The following is a 27637-nucleotide window of genomic DNA, read 5'->3' on the forward strand; positions in this document are numbered from 1 at the left end:
CCCATCGTAAAAACTCTTTCTCCACAGATTCAGATCTTATCCTGGCTCTATCTTCAAACTTCCCCTTTGACTGTTGATCCAGACTCCCCCTTTCACAGACTCCCCCTCTCAGTATGCTAGAATCTGAGATCTTGATCTGGTTCAATCTTTAACACTTCGTTGCCGTGGGAATGATGAAGTCCAAAACCTGTGTCTCAAACATCAAACATTACAAACTTATCTTGTCACAAAAACAGACAATCTATCAGTTTTAGAAATCCACTCAAGTATTCAGGTCCAAGTTAATGACCCTGATTACTCAATTAATCTACCAAGTCCAATTTAATGACCTTGGTTGATCTTTTTGACAATATAGACTGATTTTGTTAAACATTTTCAAACATTTTCTGAAAAATAACAAGCATCAACTTAATGAACTTGCTTTATCATTTGAACATCTCAAACTCCGTCAAAATAAGCTCTCCTCATTCTTCAGCCCAGAACTTTTCCTGCATCTGCTTCAATCTTTGAGAATCCAACGATTAACTCTCCACTTTGGTTTGTCAAAAATAAAGCAGAAATAAAATCTTTTTGGATTTTAATAAAGTGTTCTAAACTAAGAAATGAAATACAGAAACTTAAATTGCAGAAATTAAAGAAATTAAACTATTTACAAACATATTTTTGGTGAGCGTGTCAGGGAATCATATCAGCTTTTCAGACAAATTACAAGTACCGTTAAGCTTCATTTCATACTCAGACATAAACAATTCACGTCGATTGTCGATATACTAATCCATCTTAAATTCTCACACAAATTTCAATTTACTCAGGATACTAATTAGATGTCTTAAGAACTTAGCTCATTCATGTGTCTCACCTCTTGAATATACTCCCGTATCCAGAATCCCAAATATTCAGTCTTACAGGTGAGTATACCACAGCTGATATCTGTTAGGTGATAAATGCGAGGGCCGTGAGAGCTCAGGTCGATACTTCCGTATACGCAGAGAGATGACGGCTTTCGACTTTTTGGTGTGTCCCCTTTAGAGGATCTTTTAGTTTCAACAGCACACGATTAGCATTTTGCAATATTTCATCGTTTTTTATGCTGAGGGTGATGCTATATTTCAAGCAATGCGGAAAGTGTTATTCGGGGACTAGGTCAGAACTTCCATTTAGCAGAAGTCCCGGAATAATACCCCAGATATCACTGAGTATAAAGACCTAGTATCTCAGAATAAGGGACCTTTCAAACGAGATTTCGGGGGTTACCTATATATCCAAGTAGTGTTCCCCACGAATTACGCAAGTTTGAAATTTTAGGTTTATATCCCGAATAAATCTACTAAATGTGCGAAAACCTATCGACACATCATCAGTGAGACTGTTTAACTCATTTAATCTTTACAATTCTTTAGCATACTGTAATTGTCTAGCCGATGTACTATCATTTTCCCTTTTTACACAAACTCTTTTTCAGTTTTCTATTTTTTTTGGATTTTTTTCATTTTTTACTGTTTTTGTATTTTCTGAAAATATATCTACTCCCCCTAAATACCAAAACAAGTAAAAAATCGACAAACCATTGCAAATTGTTTCTCATCTTCATCCACAACAGTACTCTCATCAACGCCAATAATGCCATCCGACACCGAAAGAAGCTTCATACCATTCAGTTTTAACAGATATTTTAAACCGAATTTTGTCAAAAGCTTTGGTATGTAAATCAGCTTTCTGTTCGTCAGTGTGGATTTTCTCAATTCGTATCAACTTTTTCTCGAAACAATCGCGAATAAAGTGATGACGTATTTCTATATGTTTATGTAACACCCCAAAAATATTGAATAAACATAAGATTAAATCTAATAGTAAAGAAATGATGCCTAAATTTAATTAAGATGAAAATAGAGGGGTCAAGGTTGTAACTATCAAAATTTGATAGTTAAAAATAACAATTAAGAAAAAACCCCACACACAGTACGTGTGTGGGAGTTCTCTGCGATCAAACAAGGCAAAAGGAAGGGGGAAACCCTAGTTCAAAGAATCAAGTGAATCAATCCAAATTCATGAGCCAATCTGATGCATGTTCCCTAAATTGTGATTAGCTAACCCTAATCTCTTGAGTGGTAAGTTCAATTTCTGAAAAATCTTGAATTGTAGGACGAGGGGATAATCCCAATCTCGATTTCTTGAATTAAAATAGGGAAATCTGAGATGTAAATTACCTTCTAGGGCAAGAATTATGTTTGATTTTAGGTTGTATGAAAAATGTAGTGAAAAACCCACTTTGTTAAGATTATGTTACTAATAGGAAATTCATAAGGATTATGATCATGTTTTAGTTGATATGTGAAATTGTTGTGATGCTTGAATGCTAGATAAACTAATTTTAGAATGGAAATTATGTGAAATTAGGGGAAGATGATTCTTGTGTTGTAATGAGTTAGTAGGAACATGCTTAATAGACTTGTACCTTGTACCTTAAATATGACGCCTACCAAGTGTTCGATGAAATGCATAAAAGATGAATGTACATAAGAATAGTAGAAAGTATTGACAAACTAAGTGAAGCAATGAATGTTCTAATGTAGGCGTAAAAGAAGAAGGTACAAGCACTAAGCAAGCGGAAGGAGTACAAGATCGAGGTATGTTTCGTTTTATACGAATCTTTATTATATTTCCCATTTATATTAAATTTAATGTAAAGCTATCCTTGTATAACGAACGTGACAATGTAGTAAGTAAGCGACAAATCCCTTGTGGATTTGGGTATGTTAATGAAAGTAATGTTGAGTTATGCTAAACCCAATTTCACGGGTTGAACGTGTATGCTTAACTCTCTACGAGAGTGTTTATGCTAAACCCAATTTCACGGGTTGAACGTGTATGCTTAACTCTCTACGAGAGTGTTTATGCTAAACCCAATTTCACGGGTTGAACGTGTATGCTTAACTCTCTACGAGAGTGTTTATGCTAAACCCAATTACACGGGTCGAATGTGTATGTCAAACTCTCTACGAGAGTGGTTATGCCTAACCCAATTATTGGGTTGTTGTATGCTTAAGAGTAAGAAGGTTTTATATGGATAAAGCTAAAATGAAAGGTTATGATTTTCTATAAAGATAACTAACTTTTTAAATTGTGAATGTTAATGTAGGTAAAGCACCTCTATAGGCGATTTGGAGATATGGGACGAGCACATGTTCAAGCCTTATGATACCAAGCGCTTCCGCAACTTATGTGCATGCTTTTGGGTCGTGTTTGTTACTTGTTAAACTTTGTTGAAATGTTTTAGAATTGAAAACTTGTCGTTTTTGTTGGGATGGTTTTATGTAAAATGGGTCGTATTGTAAACGTTGTAAGTTATGTCAAAACAGGGGGTATGCTCGTTTAACAAACGGGTCATGCCCAAATTTTGTAAAAATTTTCTATTAAGTGCCAAATTGTATTTCAATGTCCGAAAGATCTTGCTTAGCATGTAATCTAGTATTTTAGAAAAAAGCGGTCCTAACAAGTTGGTATCAGAGCCAAGGTTTGAGAGATTCGGCAAGAGTCTTAGTGTCCGAACTCAAACCGATGGCTCGTGTAAATGTGCTCGCTCCAAGATCGCCAAGGAGGTAAAATTTTTAAACGTTTGTTTAATATGATCGTGTATTATGCGCTACGGTTAAAGAATTGAGGTTTATTATGTTAAGAAATGTTAAGATGGGTTAAATGAGAAATACCGGGACCCGGGAAGCTGAAAACAGACCCGGAAAACAGTCGGAACAGCCAAAAAACTAAACTGCAGCGTTTTGCAAAACGGAGGGCCGTCGCCGACGGGTACCCTCCCGTCGCCAACGCCACCCCTTTTCCCGACGCGTTAACCGTCTGCCGACGGGGTAAAATGGCCGACGGCCATTTGCAAGGCCCGTCGCCGACGGGTTGGTGAGCCGTCGCCGACGGCTTGTCTGATCCAGCCCACAATTTTCTTTGAATTTTTATATTTTTATTTAACGGAACTTCCCGGGAGCCGGATTCATAATCTTGTCGGATCAATATGGGGCAGAATAAGCATGTAAGTAAATAGATAGATAACGGTAAAGGTGTAAAACCATCAAACGTTGAACGAAATATATGTGAAGGTATGAGATAAACGGCGAATGTATGGAATAAAATTCGAAAATGTAAGAACGAGTATAAGTGACACGGAATGATGAATTATGAAATGCTAAGATCTATGATTCGAAATAAGTGTAACCATGATTTTGTGTAGATGGCTGATGCAAGAAATATCAATGATGATAATGATGTTAACAATGATGCGGCTAGACAAGAAGCATTCGAGAACAGAGTCACGGAAGTAGCGGAAGGGGTTATACACGCCAATCTACCACGGTTGGCTCAAGAAGTAGAAAGCCGAGTTCTGGGTGTGGTGGATGCTATGATGACCAGTAGGTTTGAAGAATTGAAAGAATTAATCGAAGGATCCAAGGGTAGAGGTAAGGAACGAAGGTGCACTTATAAGGATTTTATGGCATGCCATCCGACGACGTATGACGGTAAAATAGATCCTGTTGAATGTCAAAGATGGATCTCGAACATAGAGGCGGTCTTTATACGAAGTCGGTGTGATAAGGAGGATCAAGTGATGTTCGCTACCGGTTTACTAACCCATCAGGCGAAGGATTGGTGGGATGCTCACAGCAAGGAGGTAGGCGAAGACAGACTGCAAGTTATGACTTGACAGGAGTTTAAGGGGCCCTTCATGAGATATCATTGTCCTCAGTCGGCTATCGACAAGATTCAGGAGGATTTCTTACGCCTCCGGCAGAAAAACGAATCGGTGAATGAAATAGCAAACAATTTTATGGATAAAATGAAGTTCTGTGGAGAATTGGTGACAACCGAGAGAATGAAGATAAATCGGTTCTGTGGCGTGTTAAAGGCAGAAATTAGGGAATTCATCACTCCCTCGAAATGTGAAACCCTCGAGGAGCTCATTAACTTAGCGCGGGATAGAGAGATCGAAATTAAAAGGCAAGAGGAGCGAGGTGAAAAGAGGCCGAGTAAAAAAGGTGCAAGTTTTAGTCCATCCAAAAAGGGGAAGTTTCAGGATCAAGGAAGAAAGGGTAAGTCGAAAGGTGGGATTACACCATGCAAGACGTGTGGAAAGCTCCATACCGGAGAGTGTTTGCTAGGTAAGAAGGGGTGCTTTAAATGCGGTAAGGAGGGGCATTCGTCCTATAAATGCCCGGACAACCCAAAGACTTGTTTCAACTGTTTCGAAAAAGGGCATATCAAGTCGGAATGTCCAAAGCTTCAACAAGGGTCAAAGAAAGAAGATAAGAAGCAAGAGGGTTCTAGGGCAAAGGGGAGAATGTTTCAGATCACATCTGAAGAAGCCAAGTCCCAGCCAAATGTGGTCTCAGGTATTTTTCTAATAAATTCTATACCGGTTTACGTTTTGTTTGACACCGGAGCTACTATGTCGTTTATCTCTAGTGAAATTGTTCAACATCCATCCTTTAAGATTGAACGAATGTCGATGCCCTTAGAAGTAGAGATAGCAGATAGTAAAAGTTACTCGTTGCATGAAATATGTAAAAATTGCAAATTGACCATTGAGGATGAGGAGTTTGATATTGATCTTATACCCATGATCTTGGGGGAATTCAAAGTAATAGTGGGTATGGATTGGATGTCTCAAAACCATGCAGAGATAAAATGTGAAACCAAATCTATACTTCTCCAAACTCCAAGTGGAAGACGATTAAATGTACAAGGCGAAAGAAAGATGGAAGCGAAGCTATGTACTCTCGTTCAAGCCACTAAGTACGTGCTCAATGGGAGTAGAGCATACTTAGCTTACGTAGTAAATACTCAACAAAGCTTCCCAAAGCTTGAAGATGTTGAAGTTGTGAACGAATTTCCGGATGTATTCCCGGAAGAATTGCCAGGACTCCCTCCCGAGCGAGAAGTGGAATTCAATATCGAATTGAATCCGGGTGCGAAACCGGTCGCGAAGGCTCCCTATAGATTAGCTCCCACAGAAATGCGGGAATTAATGACACAAATAAAAGACCTCCTAGACAAGGGCTTTATACGCCCAAGTGTGTCGCCTTGGGGAGCGCCCGTCTTATTTGTTAAAAAGAAAGACGGGTCGATGCGCATGTGCATCGACTATAGGGAGTTAAATAAGCTAACCATAAAGAACCGCTACCCTTTACCTAGAATTGATGACCTTTTTGATCAGTTACAAGGGGCGAGTTGGTTCTCCAAGATAGATCTGCGATCGGGGTATCATCAGGTTAGAGTACGAGAAGAAGACATTCCAAAGACCGCATTTAGAACCCGTTACGGACATTATGAGTTTTTAGTTATGTCCTTCGGGTTAACAAATGCGCCGGCGGCATTTATGGACCTTATGAACCGTGTATGCCGACCCATGTTGGATAGGTCTGTGATTGTATTCATAGATGATATTCTGGTTTATTCACGAAGCAAAGATGAACATGCAGTACACTTGCGTGAAGTACTTGAAGTTCTCCGTAAGGAGAAGCTCTACGCAAAATTTTCAAAATGCGCCTTTTGGCTTAGGGAAGTGCAGTTTGTGGGGCACGTAATAAATTCGGAGGGTGTTTTGGTTGATCCTTCAAAGATTGATGCTGTAATGAAGTGGGTTTCTCCGAAAAACCCAACAGAGATAAGAAGTTTTCTGGGTCTTGCGGGATATTACCGAAGGTTCATACAAGATTTTTCCAAGATAGCCTTACCCTTAACAAAATTGACAAGAAAGAAAGAGAAGTTTGTATGGGAAAAAGAACAGGAGGAGGCTTTTCGAATGTTAAAAGAGAAACTATCAAGTCCCCCGATCTTAACATTACCAGACGGAACCGAAGACCTGGTGGTCTATTCAGACGCTTCACACCAGGGATTGGGTTGTGTTCTAATGCAAAGAGGGAGAGTTATCGCTTATGCTTCGCGACAATTGAAGCCTCATGAGGTGAACTACCCCACACACGACTTGGAATTAGCGGCGGTAGTGTTTGCATTAAAGATTTGGAGGCATTATCTATATGGGGCAAAATGCACCATTTACTCGGACCACAAAAGCCTTAAATATTTCTTTGAACAGAGAGACCTAAATATGAGGCAGCGGAGGTGGCTGGAACTTATCAAGGATTATGATTGTGATATCCTCTACCACCCGGGAAAGGCAAATGTAGTAGCCGATGCGTTAAGCCGTAAAGAGTATCCGTCTCCCATAAGAGTGAAATCCATGAAGATGATAGTTACGCCACGATTACTCGAGGCGATCCGCGAATCCCAAATAAAGTCGCTCGGAGCGGAAGACCTGAAGAGGGAAAGATTAAAAGGTGTGATCGATGATCTAGAAGAGAATTCGACCGGGCTTAAGACACGGTTCGGCCGAATTTGGATCCCACGATTCTGTGAAGTCAAGACTGCCTTGCTCGACGAGGCACATAAGTCTCGATATTCGGTCCATCCCGGGGCTACAAAAATGTATCGGGACTTGAAAGCCAACTATTGGTGGCCGGGTATGAAGCGTGACATAGTTAAATACGTCGCGAAATGCTTAACATGCTCCCAAGTGAAAGCAGAACATCAAAAGCCGTACGGGAAGTTACAACCTTTGGAGATACCGGTATGGAAGTGGGAGGAACTAACGATGGATTTGATAACCAAGCTTCCTAAAACAAAGAAAGGGCACGATACAATATGGGTAATCGTAGACCGACTTACAAAAAGCGCTCACTTTTTACCCATCAAAGAAGCTTACTCTTCCGAGAAGATGGCAGAAATTTATATGAACGAGATCATATCCCATCATGGAGTGCCCGTGTCGATTGTCTCGGATCGGGACACTAGATTTACTTCTCGTTACTGGCGAAAGTTCCACGAGAGTGTGGGTACGAAGTTGCACATTAGTACCGCCTACCACCCTCAAACTGACGGCCAGTCAGAAAGAACCATACAAACACTCATTGATATGTTGAGGGCGTGTGCCTTAGATTTTGGGGGAAGCTGGGACGACCAATTGCCACTGATCGAATTTTCTTACAATAACAGTTACCATAGTGGTATTCAAATGGCACCTTACGAGCTACTATACAGGAGGAAATGTAGGACTCCCGTATGTTGGGGTGAAGTAGGACAAAGAGAACTTGCACCAAGTGATTTAATAGCAATAACGAATGAAAAGATCGAAATGGTTAGAACAAGGTTGAAAGCAGCTCAAGATCGGCAAAAAGCTTATGCAGACAAGAGAAAGCGTCCTATCGAATTCCAAGTCGGAGATTTTGTCTTGCTAAAAGTGTCCCCATGGAAGGGTATAATCCGTTTTCGCAAACGGGGAAAGCTAGGTCCTCGTTACATTGGGCCGTTTAAAATTTTGGCTCGGGTTGGAAGGGTTGCGTATCGACTAGAATTACCGCCTGCTCTAGACGGGATTCACAGTACCTTCCACGTGTCTCAATTGAGGAAATGTCTCGCGGATGACACAGCATTAGTACCTCTCGATGACATTGATTTAGACGAGAGGTTAAACTATGTAGAGAGACCCATAGCCATTAGAGATTTCAAGGTGAAGAATCTCCGCAACAAGGCTGTTAAACAGGTGCTGGTACAATGGCGGCACCGGAAGGGTTCGGATCTTACGTGGGAAGCCGAAGATGAAATGAGGAGACACTATCCTTTTCTTTTCGGTATGTCAAAAATTTAAATTATGTTCAGGTTTCGGGGACGAAACCTCTTTTAAGGGGGGTAGACTTGTAACACCCCAAAAATATTGAATAAACATAAGATTAAATCTAATAGTAAAGAAATGATGCCTAAATTTAATTAAGATGAAAATAGAGGGGTCAAGGTTGTAACTATCAAAATTTGATAGTTAAAAATAACAATTAAGAAAAAACCCCACACACAGTACGTGTGTGGGAGTTCTCTGCGATCAAACAAGGCAAAAGGAAGGGGGAAACCCTAGTTCAAAGAATCAAGTGAATCAATCCAAATTCATGAGCCAATCTGATGCATGTTCCCTAAATTGTGATTAGCTAACCCTAATCTCTTAAGTGGTAAGTTCAATTTCTGAAAAATCTTGAATTGTAGGACGAGGGGATAATCCCAATCTCGATTTCTTGAATTAAAATAGGGAAATCTGAGATGTAAATTACCTTCTAGGGCAAGAATTATGTTTGATTTTAGGGTGTATGAAAAATGTAGTGAAAAACCCACTTTGTTAAGATTATGTTACTAATAGGAAATTCATAAGGATTATGATCATGTTTTAGTTGATATGTGAAATTGTTGTGATGCTTGAATGCTAGATAAACTAATTTTAGAATGGAAATTATGTGAAATTAGGGGAAGATGATTCTTGTGTTGTAATGAGTTAGTAGGAACATGCTTAATAGACTTGTACCTTGTACCTTAAATATGACGCCTACCAAGTGTTCGATGAAATGCATAAAAGATGAATGTACATGAGAATAGTAGAAAGTATTGACAAACTAAGTGAAGGAATGAATGTTCTAATGTAGGCGTAAAAGAAGAAGGTACAAGCACTAAGCAAGCGGAAGGAGTACAAGATCGAGGTATGTTTCGTTTTATACGAATCTTTATTATATTTCCCATTTATATTAAATTTAATGTAAAGCTATCCTTGTATAACGAACGTGACAATGTAGTAAGTAAGCGACAAATCCCTTGTGGATTTGGGTATGTTAATGAAAGTAATGTTGAGTTATGCTAAACCCAATTTCACGGGTTGAACGTGTATGCTTAACTCTCTACGAGAGTGTTTATGCTAAACCCAATTTCACGGGTTGAACGTGTATGCTTAACTCTCTACGAGAGTGTTTATGCTAAACCCAATTTCACGGGTTGAACGTGTATGCTTAACTCTCTACGAGAGTGTTTATGCTAAACCCAATTACACGGGTCGAATGTGTATGTCAAACTCTCTACGAGAGTGGTTATGCCTAACCCAATTATTGGGTTGTTGTATGCTTAAGAGTAAGAAGGTTTTATATGGATAAAGCTAAAACGAAAGGTTATGATTTTCTATAAAGATAACTAACTTTTTAAATTGTGAATGTTAATGTAGGTAAAGCACCTCTATAGGCGATTTGGAGATATGGGACGAGCACATGTTCAAGCCTTATGATACCAAGCGCTTCCGCAACTTATATGCATGCTTTTGGGTCGTGTTTGTTACTTGTTAAACTTTGTTGAAATGTTTTAGAATTGAAAACTTGTCGTTTTTGTTGGGATGGTTTTATGTAAAATGGGTCGTATTGTAAACGTTGTAAGTTATGTCAAAACAGGGGGTATGCTCGTTTTACAAACGGGTCATGCCCAAATTTTGTAAAAATTTTCTATTAAGTGTCAAAATTGTATTTCAATGTCCGAAAGATCTTGCTTAGCATGTAATCTAGTATTTTAGAAAAAGCGGTCCTAACAGTTTAGTTTTAGCGTGATGTACTGGATTCTTTGTTATATTAATTGCGGCCTCATTATCAACAAAAAGAGGTGTGTTAAGAAACTGCAAACCGTAGTCGCGCATCTGTTGCTGTATCCACAGGATCTGAGAGCAGCAACTGCTAGCAGATATGTACTCCGCTTCACATGTAGATAGCGCCGCAGACGTTTGTTTCTTACACTGCCAGGTAACCAATCTAGGTCCAAAGAACTGGCATCCTGCAGTTGTTGATTTTGAATTGACTTTGCAGCATCCGAAATCCGAGTCGGAATACCCTTCGAGCGTAAAGTCGCCTGTTCTAGGATACCACAACCCCAATGTAGGAGTTCCCTTCAGGTAGCGTAATATCCTCTTCACAATAATCATGTGCGAAGCTCTCGGGTTAGATTGATATCTTGCTGCGAGGCACGTTGGGTACATGATATCAGGACGTGAAGCAGTTAGATACATCAATGAACCTATCATGGATCGATAAAACGTTTCATCAGCCCTGTCTCCGGTGAGATCTGGGTGAATCCCATGATTTGTTGCAAGTGGGGTAGCAGCTGGAGTAGAACTTGACATCCCAAATTTCTCTAGAATATCATGAACGTACTTTGACTGATGAATGAAAATTCCCTCAGGTAGTTGTTCAACTTGTAGTCCCAGAAAGAATTTCATCTCCCTCATTGATGACATTTTGAATTTTTGCTTCATCACTGATTCAAAATCTTTGCACAGATTCTCATTTGTCGACCCAAAGATTATATCGTCCACATAAATTTGAACTATCAGAAGATGTCCGCCGACCTCTTTAGTGAAGAGAGTGGCATCCACTTTTCCACGTATGAAGCTGTTGGCTAGTAGGTGTTAAGACAAAGTCTCGTACCAAGCTCTCGGGGCCTGGTGTAAACCATACAGCGCTTTGTCCAGCAAGTAGACCTTGTTTTTGTGGATTGGGTCGAAGAAGCCCGGCGGCTGACCGACGACATAAACCTCCTCTTTGACCTTCCCATAAAGAAACGCCGATTTTACATTGAAGTTCTTCCAAGACGTAAATGCAAGGAAAATTCTGATTGCCTCTAGTCGTGCCACAGGAGCATAGACTTCAGTAAAATCAATCCCCTCCTGTTGACTAAACCCCTGAACAACGAGTCGAGCTTTGTTCCTTACAACAACTCCTCTGTCGTCTCTCTTACACTTAAATACCCATTTCGTATATATTTTCCTGTGACCATCCGGCAAATCCACTAGCTTCCACACACCCAATTTTTCAAACTGACTCAACTCTTCTTGCATCGCAATGACCCAAGAGTCTTCAGTAAGCGCCTCTTTGTAAGTTCTTGGTTCGATCTGCGAAATAAAACAACTTAATGAAAATTCAGTTTGTAAAGGTGCTACTGTAGAGTAAAAACATGTAAGGCCCTGGTCAATTTGACGTCTCGTGCGAACGCCTGATTGCAATTCTCCTATGATCAACTCCTCTGGATGGTATGAAAGAGTTCGCGGCATAACATCGCTAGGAACATCCACATCGCCTTCCAGATTAGTAACATTTGGATTTGCACTTTGTTCACCAATTTGGCTTGTTTGACTTAAATCCTGAATCTGCTCCCCCTCAGAATCTGAATCTCCTCTATCAAATATCGGCTTGTTCTCAGATTCTTGATTATCATTCTCAACCGTCTGATTATCTTGAGCAACATCATTCTGTTGGACATCATCATGTTCACCAGCATTACTCGGACCTGCTTCATCATCATTTGAAGTTTCCCGTGGTCTCCTTGAATACTCAGCTGGGAACCTTTGTTGTGACTCGTATTCGCGCAAAATATCCAACTCATCAAAGAAATCTTCTTCTTCTTCTTCTCTCATATCAAACGAATCCCACAACTTGTCATAATGATAACGCCATGAATCTCCTAGATTTTGTGGCGGCATAGTATAACCTTGACATTCAACATTTGCCGCTTCTCACTTGGAACAAAGACACGTTGTGAAGGACTTGCATAACCAACAAATATACCCTCAATGCACTTCGGACCAAACTTTCCATAAGGCTCTAGAACAGTACAGGGTGACCCGAACGGTTCAAGATACTTCAAATTAGGTTTGCGATTATTGATCAACTCAAAACATGTTTTGTTGAACTTCTTGACAGTGAGAACTCTGTTGAGCGTATAGCATGCGGCAGAAACAGCTTCAGCCCAAAAATTTATTGGTAATTTCGAATCTGCGAGCATAGTTCTAGCCGTCTCGATTAGTGTCCGATTTTTGCGTTATGCGACTCCATTCTGCTGCGGAGTGTACGGAGCACTAAATTCATGCAAAATACCTCTTTCATCACAAAATTCTTCCATCTTGCTGTTCTTGAATTCAGTACCATTATCACTTCGAATTCTTTTGATACGCCTTTGGTACAGATTCTCAATTCTTTTGAACAACGCCATCAAACTGTCAAATGTTTCGTCTTTCGTCTTTAATAATGAAACCCACGAAAATCTGGAATAATCATCAGTAACCACAAGACAATATTTGTCTCCCGTAATACTCTTGACATTCACGGGACCAAACAAATCCATATGAAGTCTCTCCAGGGGTCTTGAGACTGAATTGACTTGCTTTGTAGGGTGTGACTTTTTCTTCTGCTTGCCTTTAACACAGCTAATGCACTCCCCTTCCAGATGAAAACCTTTGACATGAACTCCTGTAACCAAATCATTGTGCACCAAGTGATTCATTTTTCTAAGATGAATATGTACCATCTTCCGGTGCCACAATCTCGATTCTTTTTCAGTTGCTCTGGACACGAAACAATGAGCCTGACCCGTGGTTGTAGTAGCTACGCTCATATCCAACACATACAGATCATTAATTCTTGGTGCCCTCATGATAATCCATTCCTCAGGGATAACAAATCCTGGCTTCAAGATCAAACATTCTTTATCAGTGAAGTGAGTGGTATACATCCTGTCACAAATCTGCGAGATACTCAGCAGATTGTTCTCCAGCTCAGCAATGTAGTTAACTCTTTCAAACGTCACAATCCCATTAGATAACGTTCCTTCACCAATAATCCTTCCTCCTTGATTACCCGCAAAACCAACATAACCTCCATTGATATTCTTCACATCATATAACAATGCAGTCTTGCCTGTCATATGTCGAGACGCTCCACTGTCCATAATCCAGCGTGAGACTAATCTCGGAAGATACTGCACATATCACAAAAATGATTCAAACACTTCAATAAAGGATGCCGATACATGCTTCACGATCAAGGAAGCTCCGGCAATTCAAATTGCTTAGTCAAACATTGCGTCCACCCAAGCCTCATCAGTCTTGGGTGTAACCTTGGTACTTTTAACTCTCGCAACTTGAATTTTAAAGTTTTCAGCCTTCAGAGGTGGAAAATTTGCATCATATTCAATCTGAATTGAATCCTCAGAAGGTGAAATCTTTTTTCTCAGTTTTTGGTTTCCAAACTTGTTGAGATAATGCTACCCGTTTGTAAAATTTGTCATTTTTAGTTACCACTTTCTTTAAGAGTTCATTTTTCACTTTGATGTTGTCATTTTTCACACTCTTTTTCTCAACAACCACTTGTGCTTTACCCTTCACTTCAACTTTCTTCTGTTGAATCTTCATAGCTTCAGTCTTAGGCTTCAAGTTGGTACACTTTCATGCAATGTGACCAACTTGATTGCATCTAAAGCATGTTCGAGTATCAACTACCCGACTTGTGCCTTCAGACAGAGACTGTGAAGCTCTTTTCTCAAAGAATTCTTCATTCGATTTTGAAAAAATCTCTTTCTCTTCATCAGCAAGTGAACTCGAACTGTTCACAAACTTTTTCTTTTCAACAAACCTCTTGTTTTGAACATTTCTCTTTTAATAACTCTTACCACCCTGATAACCACCCGACCAATTGTTTCGATTATTGTTATTATAAAAACGTGGTGAAATAACAGGTTTCTTGTAGTATGATTTATCTTTTTCAAAATTCATTTGTCTCTTTGTTTGATTCAAACTGTTCACTTCTGACAATTCAACTTCAACCAACTTGAAAACATTTGATAACTTTTTCACATTCACATTCTCAATTGGAAACTCTGAATCCGAATACAACTTATCAGATCCCGACATCTTGTACATGACAAGAGTAGGTTCATCATTTAAGTTGTTTTTGGATTTTTGTTTCGGAATGTATTTGTCCATAAAACATCCATCATCTTCAGCTGAATCAGACATCAAAACACTTTCAGCTATGCTCTTAACAATCTCTGTCTGAACACTATCATCAGATGATGAAAAAGTAACATCAATGTTCTCCGGAAGTTTAACTTCATTCTCTTCCTCGATTTCAACCAACCCAGATTGCTTTTTCGTATAATTTTCCAGAATCGGTGGTGGAACTCGATGAAAACCACCCTAGTTCCATCTGAGTACACATCTTCGCCTGCTTTGTTTTTCCCGATGGGTTTGGGAACAATGTGTTGCAAAACAAAGCTTGCGGAGTTGTAACTGTTAAGCTTCAACTGGATTCTCTCATTTTCAATTTCAGCCTGTTGAACTTTAAGTTTCAGTTTAGCGATTTCATCCAGTTGTTGGTTGATTGATTCTTCTTTTAACCTAAGCACAGTTTTTAATTGAATATTTTCTTTATAAGTTTTACCGTTTCTATCATCATTATCTTTCATTGTGCTTTTAAGCTTCTCAAATTTTTCAGTGATTTGACGGTTTTCAAGAACTAACTTTTCATTTTCTTGTCTAATCCTTTCATGATCAGTTTTATCATTTTCAATTTTGTTAGTTAACTCTTTCAACCGTTCAGTTGAAGCTTTAAACATCTTGTCACGATCAAGAATTTGATCCTCAACGTTTCTGACTTTCGCTGTCAGATCTTCAACTTTCTTACCGTTGAGATACGTGACCATATTACAAAATTTGCATTCTTTGAAGCAATTTTTGCAATCAACATCCCCATTGACTTTCTTACCAGATTCAGTCGTTGACGTGTTTGAACTGACCTGGCTTTTAGACTCAGAGACGGATTTAGAATCTACCTCAATCACCTTAGCTGCCAGCACCTTGTCAGCCATCTTTCCAAGGTTTTCAGCAGTCAACTCCTGAGTAGTGTCAATGATCCCAGTATCAACCTTTTTTGACTTCTCTTTCTCTTCTTTCTCCTTCTTCTATTTCTCTTCTTTCTCCTTCTCGTCTCTAGTTCCCCACCATTTATTCTGCCAATAATCATCATCATCTTTTAACTCTTTGATTATGGCCTCTAAATCAAGAGTGTTATGGTCAATAGCAATGTTTCCATATGGGTCAAGATAACACTCCCTATCTGGATCCCATCTATTTGCTCTTTTTGCTTCCGAAAAAATACCAGATATTCTGATCATTCTGTTTGTGGCCAACAACCTTCTGCAATTATACTTCTGTTCTTCAGTTCTGTTGTCTTTCCACGGAACAGGTTCATTCTTTGCCATGAAAGCGTAATCAACCGCATCTTCCTCCGGTAACAGTTCACTCCAGTCATAACCCTCATCATCATAAATCACCGCAAGAGCTTTAGATTTCTCTTTGTTCTCTTTAATCTGCTTCATTCTTGGCGGCTCCGATTTGTTTTGATGATATATCGCCTTCTTGTAGTAATCTTCCCTGAACGGGTTCTCAGACTCATCAGCATATGCGTTTCTGCATTCACGTTTGAAGTGACCTTTTTGCTTACACTTGAAGCACGCCACCTTGGACTTGTCAAACCCCAACTTGGTAGATGGTCCACCAATTGACTTCCTGCCGGTTATTTCCATGAAACGCTGTGCTCGACGAACAACACTGGCCATGCACCACCTTATGTCAATCAGTTCCATTTCTTCAGGATCTATTTGATCATAATCTTCTTTCGTCAAGTTGGTGTTGCCAATCTTCCCAGCTACAAGGCTTTCATACGATTCCAAAATCGAAGCTAGGAAAACCATCTGCTGCTTAGCCGACTCCTCGCTGAAATTCTGAGCATTCTTCATGTCTACAGTGATGTTGCAATGAAACAAATTCTTTGCATCAGACTGGTTTGAATTTGATGAAGACCCACTGTGATAACCACTGTGATATCCACTGCTTTGACTTTCTTTGTTTGTTGTGGAGACATTCTCAGCAGAAAACGCAGTTTTGGGAGAATTGTTCTTTGGCATCATGCTCTTTGGATAATACAAATCCAAGTTCTGCTAGTATGATGAGTGATTGACTTTATATGTCTTCTTTAGTTCCAGCTCGTGACTTTCAAGTCTCTCAATCAACAAATCCACAGTAAGATCTGCAGGCTTGATCGTATTCTTTAGCATCAATGCATAGTACTGCCAATCCATTTCATCTGGCAATGAATCGAACAATTTGTCAACTAGCTCATCTTTAGGATAAGTAATATCATGTCTCGCTAGTTCCAGCTTTAGATGCCCAAACCTCTCAATCATTTTACAGACTGACTCATTCTTTAAACACCCAAACAGATCAAACTCCTTTTTTAACAGTTTCTTTTTGTTTTTCACAATTTCTTTACTTCCTAAACATTTGTTTTTCAACTTTTCCGAGAGATCTTTAGAACTAGAGTATTCGATCAAAGAGATTATATCTTCACGAACAGATTGAAACAGCAACGCAATACATTTCTGCTCAGCGACAAATGATTCTATCTCATCAGATGCTTATAAAGTTTCACCCTTTTTGCTTCCAGCATCGTATCCATTTTTGAGACTCTCCCAGCTAGGAAACGCAAAAACCATTAACCAATCCTCGAATTTCTTTGCCCACCGACTATACTCCTCGATAGCCATCAACTTCGGTGGTTTATTGTAAGTTCTGAACGCACTTTCAACCTCCAAAGCATCCGATAATTTCTTCTTTGCATTTGGCGGATTCTCATTGTTGTTGCTTGTAGATGTATCATCTCCCGAATTTCCAGCAAAAACATACATGTCGCTAAACGGGTTCACGAAAATGTCATCCATTTTGAACGTACCTGAAAAATCAGCAAATACTTAGAAAAATTTTCGAAATTTTGAAAAACAGTAATTTCGAGCGAAATTAGCAATTTCGAGCGAAATCAAAATGCACACTCGAGCGAAATCAGATATAATCTGATTACAAGCGAAATCAAATAATACGTTTCGGGTGAAATCAGATTTTGACAGATTTCGAGCGAAATCAGCTTGTAACACACGAGCGAAATTAGAAAATTATGACCTTTCAAGCGAAATCAGGTATGTCGCTCTAAATGACCTAGTTAATCTCGAGCGAAATCAAGTTTTTAAGAGCGAACCCTTCAATGTCTGTTAGGAGCGAAATTAGGTTTTTAGTGGATTTTTACCATTTTTACTTAAAATTTTAACCTGATTCTTTTTAGGGTTTGTTAATTGTATGTTTTACACGTTATACTCGAAATTCAGTCCATTTCAACCGTAGGAACCAGTTCAAATCAGAAAAGTATGAGAAGAAGTGAGTAGAAGTAAGAGAATCTGATAGAATCAAGCTGTAGTAGTATGAACTCCTCGTCCTGAGCTCTAATACCACTTGTTGGACCGTTGTATGACCCTAAATAGTCAGTTAAGGTAGTTCATCTTTGTGTACAAAAGCGGAATCAGTGTAAACAAAGTAACAACAACTTTTCCTCTTAATTTCCTCTTATATTACTGAAATCCAAGCTTTTACAATGTATTCTGATAAAAATCTGGCAGCACCTCAGCTTAGATTTCGCTCCAACAGTTACCGAATGAGATCACACATCAAGGTATTTATAGGTTGGCTGATTTCGCTCCAAACAGCCAGGAGCGAAACCCCATGTGTAATCTCGGGCGAAATCATAAACTAACCCACAGGAGCGAAATTACAAGTATCTGATTTCGCTTCAAATGACTCACATGTCATTTGGAGCGAAATTAACATCTTAAACCCTAATTTCTGTTTTTCGACTCCATACAACCTATCTAGACCTAAGACTTGATACAGATGTAGTTAACAGACATTCAGTGCACCAACAATTCTAAAATAAAAGAGTGTAAGATTCACTTACCTTGCATCCATGCCACGCTTTTCTTTCCATACTCGCTCCGTTTGACCCGCTCCATCCACAAGCTTCCACCTAGCTTGTTAAGCGCCAAACTATTATCCAATGTTCACAAAGTGGTTAGATTAACCATAATTTAATATGATCTTCCACCTTACACATTTCTATGCATTCATCCGAACACTTAATATAATCATGTTTTACACACAACCAAATAGACCGTGATTTCATTTAGCCATTTCATATCACTGAAAATGGGTTGTTTTTGGTGACGTGTTTCACCTGTTTACAAGTCTTCAAAAATTATGATTTTTTTATGTGGCGTACCTCTCGGAGGGTTAGGCCATATGTTAAAATTTCAAGATCTAACTCTTTACCAAAAATTCGTAAAAATTCATTTACTAAGATGCAATCAAATTCGTCACTTCTGACTGCAGCTTACGGAAAAATTCATTTAAAATTCCTCGTTTATCCGATTGACGAAATTCCAATTGGCGATTCTTTTAATCACTTCAAACTATCTACAGTAAAAATTTGAGATCATAAGTAAATTGCTAAATAGAGTTATGACATTCATAATGGGCTGCAAATTCTGCCAGAAAACGCAGCTTGAACCTTCGATACGGAAAAATTCATAAAACGCTCAATTTTCGTCGAAAAAATGCGATTCCAGTGGGGTTTATTTCCTGGAATTACATTTTAGACTCAAGAAACACATGTTTTTGTCACGTTTTGTCCATGTTACAGCCAATACAAGTCGGCTGTAAATTCTGATCAGGAGCTGTTTGAATTCAGCTTTCGATTAAAGCATGTTCTTGACATCATAACACTATTTTTAGCAATCAAAACCCTAAAAACATCTCATACATGAATTTAGCATCAACAAAATCTGAATTTACTTGAGTTAAGCATGATTTCAATATATACTTGTCTAGGGTTTACTCCTAAAGATGAATTCATCCTAGTTTCACCCAAATATCAATCATTCAAGCTTGAATTTCGATTTTCATAAGTACATCAAGAATCTCAACTTCATAAATATCAAAAATTTGACATGCCTCATGATCCCCTAAGCTTGGTGATCGTTTTTATGTGTTCATGCATCGATTTAGGGCCTGAATTGAGCTTCAATTTGAAGATTCTTGAAGAACTAGGGTTGGCTCCCTCCTCTCTTCTCCTGGTCGCTCCTACAAACACACACTGTGTGTTTCTTCTTCTTTTTTTTTATTTATTTAGTTAACTTTCAAGTTAACCCTTTTGGCCCCTCATGTTTATTTTGTTTCAAGTTAACCCTTTTGGCCCCTCATGTTTATTTGAACATTAGTTAATAGCGCTATTAGGTTTAACAAACCTCACACCGTGCCAGTCGGACGTGCGTGTACTAATGGACTATGGCAAACCATCAGTGATGATAGACACTGATGTAGGGCACAACTTACTTGCGTAGTAGTCGATATCATACGGTCTAGTGGTTCACATGGGGAAGCCCCCACTAATCATGGACAGGGTATGGGTAATAAAGAATGAACTGGTTAAATTTTCTTTCAACTACGGGGTAACCCCCACGACAATTACGCTAACGAAAGACAAACCACGTTTTCGGAAACAACTTAAAACTAAACAACCAAACGTGAACTCACTCAACTTTGTTGTTGACTCGTTGTTACATGCCTTACAGGTCGCTAAATGCTTGGAGCTTGCACGAGGAAGGAGTCGTTGTGGTGTACGGACTGTTATGTTCCGTGCTTAAATATTAAATCCTTATGAACCTATTAAACTTACGCTTTGGACTTTAAACTTATAACCTATGGACTTATGTTTTTGGATTTTACGTTTATGCTTCCGCTGTTTAATTTAAAACTTGGTTAACTAGCTTTTGGTCACCAATCGTATTGTGGTTGGCTTTATTTACTTAAATACGTTGTTCAGTATGATTGGTGGCTCGATCCTGGTCATGTCACGCCTCCAAGCGGTGGCACTCTACATGGTGGATTTTGGGGGTGTGACAACAGCTTCAATACTAAACTTAGTACTTTGACTGAGTTTGGCGGAATCTGATTCTAATATTTCTAGAGCACGTTGTTGATTCATACTACTTTGAGTTAAATGTTCTTTAAGTATTGAAGCTCCCAATGATTCTCTCCCTTTACGGTTCATCTTGACTGGTTTAGGCTTAGTGTTTACTTTAGTAGAATTTTCAAAATTTTTTGTAACCTCACTTGGGCTTAATGTTGATGCATCATGTTGACTTACTTCATTCAAAAATTCACTAAAGAAATTGTTACCTCCCTCAACATTATCATCCTCATGGTTCTCAACATTGTCATCCTCAAGGTTCTCAACATGCACCTCATTGAATGTAGTTGGATCCATAGAGGGTGCCACACAATTTTCCCCACTAGCAACTACATCTCCAAATAATTGATCCCACTCTTCTTGTAGTTGTATAGATGGTTGGTTATTTTGAATTGCTAGAACTTTTGAGTTTTCCTACACAACATAATGGTGAATCTTTAGTTATCATTATGACTGGAATATTATATGGTATTTAAATTTTGAATGAGTTATATTATGTCACCTGAATTTTTCTTTTCCACCATTCATCAGAACAATTAAGTTGCTTGGTACTTTCATTCCAACCTAAACCAGTCTCTCCATTCTTAAGTGACTTCTAAAGGTTGTACTCTTTTCTCATACTGTTATACTTGTTCTTCATAGCTTTATCACTAGCGAATTTATGATTTATCACTTTTTCAAACTCTGGCTGAAGAGTGACCCATTTGAATGGGGAGGTTCGACCATGCTTCGTGATATATTTGTGTAGGAACCGACATAATTATAAAACCATTTCTTTTGGCCAAATTTCTCTTCTCCCTTTCTCTTTTTTAGAATCCATCTAGCAACCATGCATACATACATTTGTACACAATTGCAAAATCAGAATTATGTCACAAAAACTGCATTTCTTAACGGCATAATAATCAAAGAACTTAAGATTGTTACACGTTACATTCAAATATGTCATATAGTGTAATATTGATCTATCCTATAGAAGAAGTGTTTTCCTTATTATATACTACTCGGTTGGGGCATAGGCGGGTACATTTATAAATAAAAACACCTAGAGAGTGCTTATGAGTTCTAATGAGCAATTAATGGAACAAGGGATCATACTTTTTTGGGTTGGGGCATAGGCCGGTACATTAAAGTTGGAAATTCGGGCAATTTTGGGTTATCAGATGTGGACTGTAATTGTTACAAAAGTGAAACTACAGATATTGTTTTGGCAATTTTTAAACTAATGGACTATAATGGTTATTTTCAACCAACCACAGGGACAAAAAACGTAATTAACTCTCATATTATATCTTAACACACAGCTGACTATGTTTTCCTTACAGGTTGCAATGTGCAATTTTCCTACTATCAAAGATGCAGCTGATGTGGCAATAGCAGCAATGTTGTCTAGCATTCAGGTATGCTTTTTTTGAATTATAACTTTGATGGTTTCTTTTGTTCTAGATTATGTTCAACTGATACTATAAAAATGTGAATTAGTGACACAAAGTGGATAATGTTTTTGGTAGGTGTCAAGAGTGGAGCTGTTAGATGAGGTTCAAGTGAAGGCTATCAACCTTGCCAATGGAAAAGAATTGCCTGAATTTCCAACTTTAATGTTTGAATTAATTGGCACCGGTAATTTATTCTTGTTTGAATTAGGGGTGCAAACAAGTTGTGCCGAGCCTGAGCTCGATTAACTTATGGGAGCTCGGACTCGAGGTAGGTTCGCGCTTTGTTTTCTCAAGCTCGAGCTCGGCTCGTTTGTATTTTTTCAAACTCGAGCTCGGCTCGTTTATTATTTATTAGTTAATATATTAAATAAAAATAATATAAAAGCAAGTAAGATCTTCTCTACTAGCATTTTACAATATAGCATAACTGAGTAACTCCCCTCATGTTATTACCAAATTCAATAATTACGTGCTTAAAAGCTATTAACATAGATCGCCTAGCTGTTACAAAAAAGTCCCTATCATTATTTACTTAGATCTAACCATAGATACTCTATCATCATTCACTGATTGAACAACAAATCTTATAGAATGCTTCACATAACATGTATAAAGACAAAAGCGTAATCACCGTATCCTAAACATGTATGAACTAAGATGCACCAAATTAGTCATTAGTGCATCAGATAAGTCATCCTAAACATGTTTGCACCCCTATATACACCTAATGATTCTATCAAGTTTCAGATAACAAGTCATTGACTGTTTAAAATAAGATCATGCCTTTTAGATTTTAATTTTTAAAAGTTAATTGAATTTTTTATATTGGAATATCCGTAACTATCAGATAAAGCCCCCTAACTTTGCAAATATGATAATGGATAAAACCCCACCGATTAAACAGTGGGTCGAGTTATTCTACAAATTCTCCTAATTGTAAGAAGTGTAAGAAGGATTTATAGAATGATAAGTGTCCAATAACCTAAAATTAAACCCACTACATCACCACCCAAAACCTAAACACCCCCCCCCCACCACTGAAAAACCTAAACCCTCCACCCCCACCACCCAAAAACCTAACCCCCCCCTCCCCCCCCCCCACCCACCAAAAAAAACCTAAAAAAAACTAAACACCCACCCCCACCCCACCACCACCCAAAAACATAAACCCCCACCCCCTCGGCAAAAAAAAAAAAAAAAAAAAAAAAAAAAACCTTTTTTTTTGGTGTGTGATGGGGGAGGGGGTGGTGGTGGATGTTTAAGTTTTTTTTTTTTTTGTAGTGGGTTTTTTTAGGAGTCTTTGTATCCTTCTTACAATTAAAAGCCTTTGTATTTGATCCTAATCCATTAAACAATTACTCAAAGAGGGTGAATTATGATATACCCTAATCGTACCATTTGTTCTTCGATCCCATGAAGAGAAACTAAAATCCATATTCTTACGATTACACAACAGGCTTTTGTTGACTAATTCACGTTCCAGTTTGAAATTGCAACGCATAAGAAGACAAAAGATGATATTTAATTCAATTAAATAAGAATATGCATACCTGGCTTTTGCTTGCAATCGATCCTTTTTTCAATATGGGATGATAAGGATTATAGGTTATTTAGGTAATTTAAACCCTAAAAGCTTGTAGGTTTTTTAAACGCTACTTCCACCAGCGTTTCAAAAAGAGCTTTTCAACTAATCTAAAAGTCTGAAGCACGTTTCAACCAAACAAGGCTTTTATTAGGCCTGGAGTTTTTTCTTTAAAGCCTGAAGCTTGAAGCTCCTAAAAGCTTGTTGCCAAACATACCCTTAAAAAGAAAATATCTATACACAATAATAATAATAAGGGTGAGGATCAAATAGGAAGTTTATTTTGGCTAGGAAGGATAGGAAGCAATAGGATTAGGACATGTGGCAAAATTTAAAATAAAGAGTAAGTGTATTTTAGTCAATCTTATCCTTTCTTCTTCCTTCTTCTCCCAAGTAACTTCAAAACCCACCATTTTCAAAACCCACCATCTTCAACCATTTCTTCCCTTTCTATCTCAATAATCACTACATTATAGTGCGATTTTTGTCACCAATCAATGATTCAAACACCCGATCAACGTGTTCTTCAGCTTTTTTGAAGAAAACCCAGTTTAATTTCATACAAAATCGTCGTTTTTTCCTGTGATTTTGAAGATAATCACTCGATCCGTTCGATTCTATCACTGATAAGTGTTTCTATCATTCAAATTTCATCAATCGTTGAAGAAACCGTCTTCGATCCATGTAAGAAATTCTTTAATTTCATTTTTGATGATATGGGTTTTTGATTTAGTCATTACGTTTTACGATCTTGGCGGGGGTCCGGGGGCAGCGCCCCTGGTAGCAGGGTCCCAGGGGCGGCAGCCCCTGGCTGGGGTTGAGCTGTAAATTGCTTTAATAAAAATGCCTCTGGAAAATTTAATTGCTTTAATAAAAATGCATTAGTAAATTTAATTTTCTGTAGATTGCCTCTGGAAAACTGCATTCGTAGACAACCTTTTGATCTCCTACTTCCTGGTTCAGACAATTCACAGACATTGCGTTTTAGGTAAAACACATTTTTAGGTGTTTTCAGTTAATTGCGTTTTAGAGAGAACACTTTCTTTTGTTTTTTTAGGCCATTGCGTTTTAGAAAGGAGACATTTTTAAGTGTTTTCTCGCCATTGCGTTTTATAAATAAGACATTTCTTTGTGTTTTTGGTGCATTGCGTTTTAGGTAAACACATATTTATGTGTTTTCAGTCCATTGCGTTTTAGAAAATAGACATTTTAAGTGTTTTCTGGCCATTGCGTTTTAGAAATAAGACATTTCTTTGTGTTTTTGGTACATTGCATTTTAGGTAAAACACATTTTTATGTGTTTTCAGTCCATTTCGTTTTGGAAAGTACACTTTCTTTTGTGTTTTTAGGCTATTGCGTTTTAAAAATAACACATTTCTTTGTGTTTTCTGGCCATTGCGTTTTATAAATAAGACATTTCTTTGTGTTTTTGGTGCATTGCGTTTCAGAAAAATGTCATTTTTTAGGTTTTTTTTCCATTGCGTTTCACGCAACTGAGTTTTTTCCATTGTGTTTTACACAACTGGATTTTCAATTTTTTTTCGAAAATATAGCAATAGTATACTCGTTTTATAGATAAAAAACGCTCGTTTTTTTGGTGCAATTTTTATAAAAAAATAATGTCATATGAAAGAGTTATTAACGTTTAAAAAATGCCGGGGAATTAGAGGAGAGAGAAACTATTGCATTAGATTGACTAGAATGCCCCTAAACAAACTCACGCACTTCTTTTCTTCCCTTTAATTTCCATCATTTAATCTTAGCCCTTGATTAACTAAATGGATGGTCAAGATCACTTCCTAGCTTTCTTAGCCAAATAAACTTCCTATTATATCCTAACCCATAATAATAATCCCATGTCCCATTTCTTTTCATTACAGACCACACACAGCCACACTCTATCGGTTCCCTTTCTCTCCAGATTTTCCGGCGGCCGGAGCCGGCGGTACGTCCGGCGACTGCCGGCGACAACCGCGGTGTTCTGACAACAGATTCTGGGGGCGGCGCCGCCGCTCACGGAGGTAATGGAGGTGACGGCAGTGGTATCTTCTTCCCCAGTAAACCCCTCTTAACCCTCTGTTTTCTTTTAATTTTTTTTAGTTCCGAGTGCATCGCGCAGTGATGTGTTTTGTTCTGATAATGAAGCTGACGATGGTGATCATTGATGTTAACGACGGTAGTTGCCGGCCGACGACATTAGTGTCGGTAACGGTGATGATGGCGACATGTGACTCGGGTTGATATCATCCCAGATTCGGTTCTGATTTTTGTTCGAGTTTGGGTTTCTACGGGTTCAGTCTGATCTTAGTTTCGGGTTAAACCCGATTAATAACAGTCAACGATTTTGGTTCGGGTCCGCGACTCAGCTCGGTGTCGGGTCAGACACACGACTCCGGTGAGTGTGCTTCTTTTTCTTGTATCGAGTAAACGCATTGATTGAACCCAGTTGCTAAACTATTGTTTCTTTTTACCTTGGTGGCTGTGGTGATGAATGTGGTGGTGGTCGACGACGGTTCGACGGGTCAGATAGTGGTTTAGGTGCACGTCGAGTCTGTTTTGCTCTCGGTCAAAACAAGTCAACGGTTCGGTCAAAGTCAGATTTGGATTTGGATTCGGTCAACGTCAGATTTGGTTTGGTTTAAACCGAGTCAATTCAATGTCCGGGTTAACTCAGTATGGTTCGACTCAACTCAGCTTCGACTCAGTTAACGCGGTCAACGTTTTGACGCGAGATTGGTAAAGTTTAAACGACGCGTAATCTCAATTTATATAGTTATAGATCTTATATTTCTACGCGAACTGAGCTCGAACCTTTAGCGATTACATAACGTTTACACAATAGTGATTCTTTACATTTTGATATATTTTGATGAAAACTATATATCGTTATTACACTGCGTTGAAAAATTATTTGATTGTTGAGTTTTTGACAAAATAACGACAACTTGTGTTGTCGGGTTATTCGAAAAACAGAGCCCGATTTTGGTTAAAAACCCGTAACACAAAACATATTTTATTCTCAGAACGACATTGATTGAAGTCCAAGTTTTCTTACAAAACGAATATAAAGGTACACTAAATTTTGGCGACACTTTATGGTTTATAAAACGACTTTACGACACTTCGACAAAACACAAATTACTAGTTAACGAAGCTTGAATACTTATATATGATGTATTGCAAAATACATCCTTTATTCGTGTATATTTTGTATATTTTATCGTTATTTATAGTCTTGTTTTATTTAGAATTACGTACTATTGATCAAAGTTTGGTTTTCCAGGTCTTGATATATTCATTGGCTGAAAATTGAGTGGAAACGAGCTAAAGCGCTAAACATCAAGTCCCGGAACCATTTGGAATAAGTGTTAGAATTATTTTAGAGAATTTGGAAGTTGGAGCTGGAAGTTTTAAGCAACATTCTGTGAAAATCAGTCACTCGCGTAGCGCCACGGATAGGAGATCACTCACTCGCGCTACACCACCAACAATCAACTAAAATCTGGATCTTGTGTCACTCGCGTAGCGCCAGCACAAAGGGAAGACCCCGTCGCGCTACGCGACGGGTTGGTGGATCGATTTTGGGTCGTTTGGTGCTAGGGTTTGCCATTTATACAAAGTTAATGATCATTAATGATTATCTTACGAACCAAGAAACCCCAGGCGACTTTTGAGAGCAGATTTTGAGGTTTTCGGAGAGTTTTAGCTTGTGGGAATCATCCGGTTGAAGCTTGGAGCGTGGAAGTGAAGATTGTTCAGGTTTTATCTCCCGGTTTTCTTTAATTTCGTGTTTTCGATCTTTTCCAATGAATTCTTGTTTTGAACTTGATTTGTTTGTTTTAGACATCATGTTTCTTGGCTAAACCCTAGATACTACCTAGACAAGATGATGGTTTGATTAAAGTTTGGATCTTTTAATGGTTTTTATTGTTTGATTATGGATTGATTTCTGAAAGTAAAGTATTCTAGAATTTCTGATTTGGTGCGTGTGCGTATTTACTTTTGGTCGTTGATTATTTACTGTTTCACAT

The 27637-nt window shown here is 38.4% G+C and overlaps 1 protein-coding gene and 1 long non-coding RNA gene across 2 annotated transcripts; one reads left to right on the forward strand and one right to left on the reverse strand.

Annotated features, from left to right (window-relative positions):
• The first annotated feature begins 8924 nt into the window (after nucleotides 1-8924).
• Nucleotides 8925-10408, forward strand: LOC110902747. Its single transcript, XR_002571390.1, has 3 exons — nucleotides 8925-9059; nucleotides 9525-9578; nucleotides 10091-10408. It is a non-coding gene; the product is annotated as an uncharacterized LOC110902747 (long non-coding RNA).
• Nucleotides 10409-16977: 6569 nt separating this feature from the next.
• Nucleotides 16978-23693, reverse strand: LOC110902746. The gene is made up of 3 exons (XM_022149174.1): nucleotides 23575-23693; nucleotides 18519-18607; nucleotides 16978-17468 (listed from the first exon to the last, which is right to left on the reverse strand). The coding sequence occupies exons 2-3, from the start codon at nucleotides 18571-18573 to the stop codon at nucleotides 17155-17157; spliced, it is 369 nt and encodes a 122-aa protein (XP_022004866.1). The 5' UTR covers nucleotides 18574-18607; nucleotides 23575-23693; the 3' UTR covers nucleotides 16978-17154.
• Nucleotides 23694-27637: the final 3944 nt, after the last annotated feature.

Source organism: Helianthus annuus, chromosome 13 (assembly GCF_002127325.2).
Source record: "Helianthus annuus cultivar XRQ/B chromosome 13, HanXRQr2.0-SUNRISE, whole genome shotgun sequence".
Lineage (NCBI taxonomy): Eukaryota > Viridiplantae > Streptophyta > Magnoliopsida > Asterales > Asteraceae > Helianthus > Helianthus annuus.

Excerpts from the sequence above, each read along its gene's own strand:
- LOC110902746 (XM_022149174.1), bottom strand. The coding sequence starts at position 18,573 with ATGGAGCGGGTCAAACGGAGCGAGTATGGAAAGAAAAGCGTGGCATGG. Across the intron at positions 17,469-18,518 it reads AAGCGTGGCATGGATGCAAG|GTACGTTCAAAATGGATGAC; the intron begins GTAAGTGAATCT and ends CTGATTTTTCAG.